At 48.9% G+C, this 11494-nt stretch overlaps 1 protein-coding gene across 14 annotated transcripts in view; it reads left to right on the top strand.

Moving 5' to 3' along the window:
* Window positions 1-2000: 2000 nt before the first annotated feature.
* CELF4 (CUGBP Elav-like family member 4) overlaps window positions 2001-11494 on the top strand; it is a 299458-nt gene continuing 289964 nt past the window's right edge. For all 14 annotated transcript variants that reach the window (XM_060119060.1, XM_060119057.1, XM_060119055.1 and 11 more), the window contains exon 1: window positions 2001-2286. In XM_060119060.1, the coding sequence (XP_059975043.1) occupies window positions 2001-2286 (286 nt within the window). The remainder of the gene's footprint in view (window positions 2287-11494) is intronic.

Genomic DNA, 11494 nt, shown 5'->3' with positions numbered 1-11494 from the left:
GAGGGCAAGAAGAGAGAAACCCACAACACCGGAAAGGGGCCGGTGGCCACCAGGACAGGGTCAAGCCAGCAGCTCTGCCCTGCAACCCGCGAGGGAGCAGGCGCGTTATTTTAATTTGCCCGGAAGCCGAGAAGAGGCTGCCCTAGAAACGCAAATGTGGGAGAGCAGGGGTGCAGGTAAATATCATTAAAAGGGGAATCTATCTACTCTCCCAAGCAAAGTTCACCACCAGCGTTAGCCCCCAGAGGCGGGGCTGCTTGAACCCGGCTCCCGCGCCAGCCACTCCCTCTCCCGCGCAGCCGACGTCCTGGCCCCGGCGGGCCTGATGGGGAACCTTACGGAGTCTGGGCTGGGCGGCGGGACCCTTTGCTCTCGCCCGCAGACGTGACTCCCAGCCTCGCACTTCTGGAGCGGGAGGTGCTGCAAACGAAGCCCGAGGGGGCAAAGCACGCCGTAGGAGTCTGGGTCCGGCCGCAGCCCGGAGAGCGATTTGGGGGGTTTATTTCTTTGATGGTGGATTTAGAAAAAAAAAATTTTTTTTTTTTCAATTTGAACCAGTAAAGCAGACAAGGGCAAAAGCAAGCCAGTCCCTCGTGCTGGCTCACCGGCCACCGCGCCCAGAACCTGCCTCCTTCCCAGCCGGGCGAGCGGGCCGAGGCGCCCGGCTCCTACCTTCCTCCCGCCAGCCGCCTGCCGGTCCAGCCGCCGCGCTTTGGGGCGGGGAGGCCGTCCGGGACGGAATACCCACCTCCAGCCTTCGCGGGCGGGCTGGGACGAGGGTCGGGCCCCGAATCTCTACGCCCCGTCCCCCCAGCGCTGCCCAACCGCTCCCCAGACCTGTCCTCCCCAGGTAGCTCGTGTGGCGGTAGATGCCGTGCGGGAGGGCGAAGATTTGGGGCTGCTCTGGCAGGTTGGGGATGCGAGGAGGGAAAAAGCAGAGAAAGAGAGAGCGCGCGCGAGAGAGAGCTCTTGTCTACCGATTTATCCACATAACATATATTTATGTAGCATTTTTTCTCTCGACACTGATCAATGCGCACTCGGATTGCTGGGCGGACTTCCTCCAAGCCGGCTCGCTTTTTCAAGTCTAAATAAAGGGAACCAGATGGGAGAAAAAAAGCGCCCATTCCACCTTCGCCGCCGCCCCGCCCGCCATCCCTGCCTTTGCTTCGCCCGCCTGGCGCTCTAATAGAGCGCAGCTCGGGGGATAACGCCCCCCTACATACCCACACGAAAAATGAAAATCAATGTTTTTAAAAACAAAAACAAAAACAAAAGTTGCACCTGCTGCTATTACAAAAAGAACCCCCGAAAGGCAAAGAGGAAGCCAGCAGCCCCGTTCCTAACTGGCACCCGCTCCCCGCGGCCGCCGGGCCCGGAATCTCAGCGCCTCCCGAAGAGCCATGCGCCTGGCGCTATTTATAGCCGGGGGCCGTCTCGGACTGTACCACCGCTGCTCGCCGGGGCCGCCGACAGGGGAGGCGCGGCGGGGCCGGCGCCGCCCCACGCCACCCTGCTCCCGGTCGCCGCCCGCCGCCGCGCTGAGCCCCCCCGCCTAAATCTCGCCCTCCCGGCCCCGCGCCCCCCTCTTCCGCGCGCGCACACTCGCCGCCCCCACCCCTGGTCTGACTGGGAACTTGAACCGGTCCAGCCTGTTTAAACGCAAAGGACAGAGATCCTGTCTGTTCAATGTAAAAAAAAAAAAAAAAAAAAAAATCTGATCAGACCGAAAGAGAGAGAGAGAGAGAGAGGGAGAGAGAGAGAAGAGAGGGAGGGAGAGAGAGGGGGGAGAGGAGAGAGAGCGCGAGCGCGAGCGAGCGAGAGAAGAGAGGAGAAAGAGAGAGAGCAGAGAGCGAGAGGAGAGCGAGGTGTAGAGAAACCGAGGGGGAGAGAACCCGAGTGTGTGTATGCGTGTGCGTGTGTGAGCGCGAGCGAGCTTGCGAGGGAGAGGAGCGAGAGAGTGCGAGCAAGAAAGAATAAAAGGAAAGAAGATTTTCTCTATGTATATAAAGATGGCCACGTTAGCAAACGGACAGGCTGACAACGCGAGCCTCAGTACCAACGGGCTCGGCAGCAGCCCGGGCAGCGCCGGGCATATGAACGGATTAAGCCACAGCCCGGGGAACCCGTCGACCATTCCCATGAAGGACCACGATGCCATCAAGCTGTTCATTGGGCAGATCCCCCGCAACCTGGATGAGAAGGACCTCAAGCCCCTCTTCGAGGAGTTCGGCAAGATCTACGAGCTTACGGTTCTGAAGGACAGGTTCACAGGCATGCACAAAGGTGAGTGCACCTTTCGCTCCCAACTTTGCCGGGGAGAAAGAGCGGGCGGGCGGGCCGATCGGCCAGCGACGAACGAGCGAGCGGGAGACGGCGCGAGAGGGAGCCTCGGGCGGACGCCGAGGAGGGAGGCGCTCCGGCAGCAGAGACCGGGACTGGGGTGCGTGGGGAGCTGTTCGCCGGGGCAAGGCTGGGTTTTGGGCAAAAAGCTGAAAGACGCGGTTTCGTGGGGGGAGAAGCGGGAGCAGAAGAAGAAAAGAAAGAGAGAGAGAGGATCGAGGGGAAACGGGGCTTGGATTTTTGGGTACAGCGACTTGAAAGATTGGGATGGGGACGTCTGCACCGGCCGAGCCCGGGACGCTGAGCAGACTGGCGGGCTCTCAGCCGGCCGGGGACCAAGGGTGCTGTCCATCGCCGTGGTGCTGAAATACTAAGCGGAGATGGTTTTCTCCTTCTCCGCTCCGGGCCAGAGTAGCAGGAGCGCAGCCGTCTAAAAAGAAGAGAGGTGACAGATTCAAAGATATATTTTTATTTCGCTATCAGTTTAACAGTAAACTCTCCGTGTCGAGCTGTGTGCCTGAATAATCCGGTTGTGGTGCGAGTGGCGGAGGAGGGGGTGGGGGGGGTTAGTTGTTTGAAGGAAAGGGGGACAAAACCTAAGGTAAGAATTAGCAAAGAACCAGCCATCCCCTGGGTGGAGTGGGGGGGTCAGGGAAGCCTGGATGATCCCCTCCTCCAGAAAGCAGGGCTTCGAGAAAAAAAATCTGTGTGTGAAAGATAATGCATTTTGGAGGGTGTATCCTAAATTATCCCAAACTCACCATGCAGAGAGGTTTATAGTACATCGTTTCTTTCCCTTGAAGCAATCATTACTAGTGAGTGCTTGGAGGAGGGGGAAACAGAATGATCAAAGAATTAAAACCCAGCAACTTTTTAGGAAAGTGGTCATGGGAATTGTCTGCAGCCTGCCTGTTTTCTCCTTGTTTTATTATCTTTAAGGCAGAGCCCCAAACGTGTTCAGTTGTAGAACGTGTGTGGGTGGCTGGTGGGTGACGAAATTAGCCCAGTGCTTGCTCCCTAACAGTAATGTATAGGATGTGCAGCGGGAATTAATCGGGGCTGGAGCTGTGTAGGCAAGTTAAATGCTTTCTGAGAGAGACTGATCGTCAGGCAGAGAAGGAGCACTGGGCTAAGGAAGTTGTAAGGGATGTGTATGGACGTTCCTTTTTTAATAAACAGTAGTGTGGAAAGCTGCTGAAGATGCTGTGTTAGAGCTGGTGGTTTTAAAGATGAAAACACACACACACACATGCACACCAACCCACACACAGAGGGCAGCCTCATCCTTGGCCACAAATGGGCTATGAACAGAGCTGATCCTCCGGCACATTAGGTGCAGAGCGCGGAGCTGTCTGGTTCTCTAAGCAGCAGTGGTTTTCACTATCACAGCCTCCCTCCTTCAGCCCTCCCTTCATCCGAATACCAAGCAGAGCTCCGAACTCTTCATAGTTGGAGTCCCAGAGAGCAGTTTTTATTGGCTTTAGCATCTTCCAGCTTGCCTGCTGAGGAGTAAATCTTAAAGTTAATGGCATGTTGAGTTGCACAAAAACATAGCAGAATGGAAATATACTGGGTTTGCTGGGGTGGGGTGAGGGTGGGAGCTGTAATGGAGAGAGAAACCAACCTTTATTCAACATGGAGAAAATGTCTGTTCAGAAGAGAAACTGGAAAGGTGGAATGGGGAGGCAGCCTTCGAAATAATATCAGTTTCCCCCTTTTTCACCCTCTTTCTCAAGTCAACCATATCTCTGTAGTTTTTCCCTTTCCAATCAAGCTCCCCAGAAGCTAATCAAGGTTTGTATTAAACCTTTGTCATTTTAATATGTCCCCAGATTTTAAGATAGCAATGATGAAAATTAAGAAGCAGAGGTAGGGAAATACTTTGCCCATCTTAATGGTAGGTTCTTGTGGGGATTTGAGATTTTAAAGTTTAAAAAAATCAGTATCCACTAGAGGCAAAAAAGACAGCTGTGAAGAACTGAGCTTCCTATGAGATCTGGGTTGGAGCACGTTATTTACTTCTTTATTCCAGTGAAGATAATCTTAAACAATATTCCTTGGTTTCTTCTCACGATCCCTTGCTAGGATCATCACTCTGTTTCTGATGTTTTGGGGGCTCCCTTTTACTATAGCAAAGATGTAGAATTATCATCATTTGCATCAGCGAGGTAGAGAAGGTTAAGATATAGTTGCATCATATGTATCATATCATATATATATACATACACATATCTGGCTAGGACTCCTATGACAAGCAAAACTTCATTTTCTAAATAATTCCTCCTCTAAACTGGCTCAGTCAGGGGCAGCCAGGCCCGTTGGCTCTGGAAGCCTGGGTGCTTCATTGTCGAAGCTCACCCTTCAGAGCCTGAGCATATATTTTTTTCCTATGAAACTTCCTGCCTCTCCATCCCTCAGATTTTTATAGGCAAGGTTGGCCCACAATGTCCCTAACAGTGCTTGGAAGCTCTGAGAGAGCTGAATAAATGAGACAGTGTCCGAGGCCTGGTTTATTCATTCCTAGAAGAGTTTGAACTCCTCCTTCAGTGATACAGCCTGATTTATTAGCTAATCCTGATAAAATAAGCTTCCGGCCACCTTAAAAAATTACTTGCTTGCCATTGGTGATTAATTACTGTTAAGTCAAAAGCATGATGAGGCTTGAAGAATGAGGGTTGCATTTGGCTTCTAGATTTCCCCCAAGTCTAAATTATAACATGAGGCTAGGGATAGAAACGTGCCTTTGTTAAGCCTGGTTTCAGGGTATATTGGTGGCTTTTTCTTTCCCCTTCTTGAATTTCTAACTTCTAATGAATCATACTGGAATAAAATTGAGAGACATGACAGGATACTGGCCTTCAGTGTGGATGGAATATGTATGCTATTGGTTAAAAGAAGAAGAAGAAAAAAATAAGTAAAAATTAAATTAAGTACATGAGATTTCAGGTGGGTATCCATTTGTTGGCCACCTGCCATTTCTGGTAACTAAAGAAGGAAACAGTTCTAAGGGTTAATGGAATACCTGCCATGCGTAGAGTGAACCTTAAAAGGCAAATTACTCCAGTCAAATTGGGAGTCTGGAGGAGGGAGTAGGTGTGTGTTGTGGAGAAAACCCAGCCGTATCCGAGAAAGGCTGTTGGGCTGGGGAGGCAGCAAATAGCAGTTGTGGACTGGGGTGATTACCGTAAAGGTAAATTCACCCCCTGGAGAACAGAAGGCAAATGGACAGGGGGAGATCTGGGTGCTAGGCAGAGAGAGAAAGAAAGGAAAAAGCCCAGAACAATTTGAAGAAACAACACCTAAGGAAGAAAACCCAGTTTAATGCAAACTCTCCCGGCGAACTCAGAGTCTCCTTTTCTCCCCCATTAGAAGCACTTCGAGAAAGATTGTTTTTCCAGGCTCCAAAGAGAAAGACATTGTGCTATTGATTAAAGAAGAGAGAGGCAAACTCCCAGGGTATCAGCAGAAGTGAACTGAGGACGAATTTTGCCCCTTCTTATAGAATTTTTCTCCCTTGGAGAAGGAAACAGGTCATCCACTCGTCTAATTCTTCCATTCTATCACTTTTTATTTATTTGTATTTTATTCCTTGTATTTCCTGGAAAACAAAGGCAGTGACTGAAAATACGTACACACAGAGTCACAACTGCTAACACACACGCACATACGCAGTTAGTGGATCACACATGAACAAGCCACAATCCATTCATAACTTTGGTCTTATCTAGCAGGATAGGAGGCAGCAAAGACTGAGTTACTGGGAGACATAAAGACTAGTGCTCTCTGGATAGCCATATTATAATGCATTATCTTTGAAGTCATTTAAGTCCAATTTAAGTGGTATTTAGTATAATATTTATGAATTCATGTGATCTAAGCATAGGGCTGTCCCCAAAGGTTTAAACAGCCTTTACTACTGATATGTGCTTGTTCCCGGAGCCTGCGATGCATTTTAATCTAAACAGCCAAGTCCTCATCACAGTCCCTCTTGTTAACCAGTCAGAACAGATCTGTGGCCTGGATAACCACTCTGCATTGAGATTTTCCCCTGCTGCATGGAGGAAAATCTACTCTAGTGGCAGCCCGGGGGCTCCCAACCCAGGAGCCACAGCTTCAGGGACGTCGGGCCCTCATACTGTCATACTACATCCAGAGGGAGGATGAGGACAGAGTAATGGAACCTTGTGTGCATTGAGCTCTGGAGAGTTATCTTTTAGAAATATACTCATCGTCAGCTGCACAACCTCTCATTTCAACGGTATCTGAGTAGTAAATTCCTCAAGCCCCTTGATTTGGGGTACAGCTGGGAGAAGGGGAAAGGGCAAGGGTTATGATTATGTTTGGGTGATTTGTGACCACCTTCATAAAATTATGTCCAGTATTTTTGTGTAAGAGGTAACAATTCTCAAAACATCGAGTTTCTGCCACTTGACTTTAGCTGAAAGAGCTCATTGGGGTTTTTTGTTGTTGTTGTTTTGTCTTTTTTTTTTTTTCCTGAGATAGGTGGATTAAAGCTAGTGAGGTTCTATCTGATTTCTGTTTTCAAATGAGTCTAAGAGACAGGGAAGCCGAAATATCAGCATGGGCATCAGCTCAAGTAAGATGAACTTTTAAAAACTACTTGGAAAAATAAAAATTCAGTTCTGTCCAGGGAAAAACACTAGCAGAATGGCTGGACACACACCTCTAGCTTTTAAAAGAAAGATTTGCCTTGTGAGACAGAGATGTGGAAAAATGAGATAGCTGTAATAAGAAGAAAAACATTTAAAAATAAGTTTCACTAAAGAAAATTAGCAATAGTAATTGTTGCAAAGTTAAAATAAATCTAAACAACTGCCCCCATTTAAAAAAAAAAAAACACCTCCAAATTCCAGATGTTGATAAGTATTCTATTTAGTAGCAAAGAAAGAAAACTATTGGGAATTGATTCGTTTATTTAAGACGCTCGTGGTTATTTGCTGGTTGTGCATGATTTCATTTATCTTTTAAACAGACTTCCCGAGAATCGACACACACACACACACACACACACCACACAGAGATAAATTAATATGCACATGTGCACGTATATGCATCCATGTGCAAGCATGACTAAGCGCATCCCACACATATGGGAACCAGGGCTGGCCTAGATTTTACTGCAATTCAACAGGGAGATGTTAACACTCTTTCTCCCCCACCCTGCCCCACTCAGCTTTAATGGGGAATTCTAGATTGGGTTGAAAGAACCCCCTTGGCATACTTTCACTCTCTCCACCTGCTCCAGTTGGCTGATGTTTGTGACTTCTCAAACAAAAAACAAAATAAAACAAAAAGAAAAGCTTTTCTTGAATGAAGTCATAGCTTAAAAACAACCCAAAGGAAAACAATTACAAACATGTATGCCATAGATATGCAAACGTCCCCTCAGTTCATGCGTATTGTAAAGTTTTCAGAGTGCTTTCAAAGAGCTGATTGCTGGGGGGCTTTCCTGATACCCAGTGATCTCACCACTCTCCGGTGACTCGAGCAAAGGCCATTATCGCTGTCATTATTATTATTCTCATCATCATCCTCATTATTATAATTTATAGACGAGGATGGGAGAGGAGCTTCTGAGTGATGCCTGAGGAGATATCCAAAACACCCACTCTTTGGTTGAGAAAAGAGCTGGTCTCACTTGCCTCTGATGGATTTAGGAAAAACACTGCACAGCTCACACCTTCCAAGTCACCAGAGGGTGGTCAGTTTCCAAACTGACCCAGGAGGGATCTCAGTATAGAAGATTTGGAATGAGTACTCTGTAGAGGAGAGGAAGATGCAATAGAGAATGAGCCCCAACCAACATCGTAGGCAGAAAAAAGGAAAACCGAAAGTTGGAAGGCCAAAATGCCAGCCGGAAGCTGGGATCACTGGTTGACAGTGGCTGAAACTGCAGCAGCTTCTGAACTTGGAAGGGAAATCCCATGTGACATGCTGAGAGAAGAGCTCGGGGGTGTGAAATCTGTGTGTGTCTCTGGGTACTGGAGGGTTGGGGGAGGGAAGATGCTGCAGCCTGCGTGGGTGTTGGTGTGAGTGCATGCGTGTGTGTGTGTGTGTGTGTGTGTGTGTGTGCAGGGAAGACATGACAAATTCAAGTGTCGTGGAGATGATGTTAGGGGTAGTTTCATCTTGCAAGGCTATATGTGTGATCAGGGAGGTGGTTGATAGAGAAAAGAGGAGAATGACGCTGTCCTTGTGATTATGTACATGCTCCACCTCGGAACTCGTGGCTTGGATTTGTCAATGATCTAAGTTCCAGTGTGGAGGCGTGCTCTTGTTCATCTGCCTGATAGCCCCACTCAGGAGTCCAGGCTGGGGAGAGGGTTCATCGCCCCCCACGCATCACTCTTCAGAGGCTTGCCCACTTCTGCTCACCTACTGACTCATTTTAGAAGTGACCTTCCATCTGAGATCTGAGTGGCCAGCCACAGAACCCAACTCTCTGCAGAGATCATTCCCTCCACTCTCTGCATTCCCTACCCTACCTGCTGCCACTTGGCATTCCTGTCCAACTTTTCTTTTGTAGTGCTTTCTCACACACACACACACACACACACACACACACACACACAGACACACACAGGGGAGTTGACCAAGTCAGTCCAGCTAGGCCCTGGCAAGCAAAGGGCTGCATTAGCCTGAATGCACACAGGGGTGGCAGGGACCTGGTGGCCCGCCTTTTGGGCTCTCTACAAGGAAATCACTTCCTTTACTTTCACCTTTTCTGCAGCCCCTCAAATACACATATTCTCCAAGAATCACAGAAGGCATCTAATTCTGCCCAAATAGCCTAGGGAAGGGGCACAGAGCCCCCAGCTTAGTTGGAGCCCTTTTATCATGTGCTTCCACCTCCCTCTTTTCTTTTTTCTCCTTGCTATTTAAGATGCCCTCGAAAACCCACAGTGGGTCTGAAGAGAAAGATACATGTTCCACTTGGCAACATGAGGGTACGGTTAAAGATGCCAGGGCAAGAGGACAATGATGGGGTAGAAACGGTGGCAGAGGAATTCCCAGAGTTGATGTGCTTGCCCTAAGGGCTTCCTCCATCTCCACTCATCCATTTTCCAGTGGTCCCTGGATGGGTATAAAGCCGAAGCCACAGCTCTGCCCACAGAAACCAACAAAGCAGCCAGGTGGGCAGCCCCAGGGTGATTGCCCTCCTTTCTGTGTCCCTCCGGGAGCAGAAGGGGATGTGCTCAGGACCAGGGAGTCACAGGGCTGCTTCCCTTCCACTCACTCCACCTTTGGTTTCCCTTATCCTCCCTTGTATATCTCCGCTCCAGCATAAGCTGACTGACACTCAAACCAAGCAATTCCCAGCAGCTCAGCTCAGGAACAAATCCTACGTGGCCCTCTGCAAGATGTAAATAAATGGGTGCCCTCGTGGAGACAGACATAGTTCCGGTTCCGTGAGGGTGGAACAGCCAAAAATATTGATCAAAGCTCAGGAAAAAAAAAAAAATTGATAATGAGCTGGCCTCCAACAAGAGTTTAATTGACGGAGACTTCTGAAGGCCAGCTCTGGACAGCGCATAAACTGACCACGATGTTATTTTATTGCAATACACTCTGCTTTAATTAATTAATCACCTTTGTTAAGAGCTGCTCCAGATCAAAGGTTTCTGGATACTTAGCAGATCTTACTGACAAAGCCCCCGTGCATTAGGCTATCCTACTGCTCACGGTGAGGCAAGCAACCTTCCTTCCCATTTTCTTTCCTCTTAGCTGTGGCTTCTTCCTCTTTGTTAAAGATGAATGGATCTTACCGCACAGCCGCTCTGTCCTAGGATGGGGATGGTGAGGGGTGTTGCCCACTGAGGGCATGGGGCTTCCTCTCAGCAGCTGTTTCTAAAATTACACGACTAAGGATCGGTTCACCTTCATATCTATCTGGCTGAAATGGGGAGTGTCAATAGAATAAAAACAGAGCTCATGGAAATGCAAGAGACGTGTGTATGTGTGTGTGTGAGTGTGTGTGTAGGCACGTGCACAAGCGAGTATGTGCACATCCACATAAATATTATGGGATCGATACATTTCACATCCGCTGCCCACACCTCTTAACTTCTCCCTCCTGTCTCTTGAGCACCTATGCTACCGTCGTATTTCACTCTGAGAAATGCTCGGAGCTGAAGCGTGCATAGATGATGCTATATTGAACCAAGCCATTGTTTGGATTCGGTTACGGAGTCCGGGTGCACGTTGAAGGATGGTCCTCGCCTGGCGTAGGTGGTGCCTAAAGAATCTACTTCTCAAGATATGACAGGAACCTCACTCTCCAGAGTCCCCAAAACCTCCAAACTGACAGGTGACTTACTTGAAAGCAACCCTTGGAGTCATTCTAGCCAGATTTGAATGCCATACGTGGCTGTTTGTTCATTATTCTAATTTAATGATGCAGTCACACCTAATTAATCCATGTCTGGTTTATTCATACACTAAGTCTGAGGATCCAAAAGATCTCTCTAGCTAGCTGGCTTCCCTTTACAGGGGCGAGTGAGGGGGCTCCCCCGGCAAGTGAGCGTGTCCGGGTCCAAACAGGAACGGATCACCGTAGACAGATTTGATGAAGGCACTGTCCACCCACGTAGGAATGACAGCAATTCCAGAGATGACAGAAATCAGAGACTAGCGATGAGATCTGTGTGCCTGTGTGCACACACGTGAGCACACAATGCATGCATTCTACCAGGGCAACCTTCAAATACGCAACGGGCCACACCCCCAGCGTGTACAAAACAACAAGGCCTTATGGAGTGTCAAGCATTCCTATGATTGGGAGTTCCCGTGCAGAAGGTTGTGAGACTGAGCTGAGTCAAACTCCCCTCTCTGGAGAAAGCCGAATGCATGGCTGCCCCTGCACAGATAGATAAAGAGGAGACCGAGGCTGGGAGCAGCAAAGTCCAGTCTGCAGCGTGGCCCTCAGCGGACCTCCCCATAGCTGCTTCTGGCCATACTGCTCCCAGAGAGTGCCGCCTCTTGCCTGGTAGGTACATTGAGAGAACAAGGATCAACCTAATAATATCCTTATAAAGCCAAGCCTCCTGTGCTAGTCCTAGGAGACAAGAGGCATCCAAAGATCAAACACTACATCACAGTGTATTTGTAAGCACTCTCTGATACGGCTACC

Source organism: Mesoplodon densirostris, chromosome 15, assembly GCF_025265405.1.
Source record: "Mesoplodon densirostris isolate mMesDen1 chromosome 15, mMesDen1 primary haplotype, whole genome shotgun sequence".
Classification (NCBI taxonomy): Eukaryota; Metazoa; Chordata; class Mammalia; order Artiodactyla; family Ziphiidae; genus Mesoplodon; species Mesoplodon densirostris.
The sequence above is the reverse complement of the archived record's forward strand: the minus strand, read 5'-3'. Positions and strand labels throughout refer to the sequence as shown.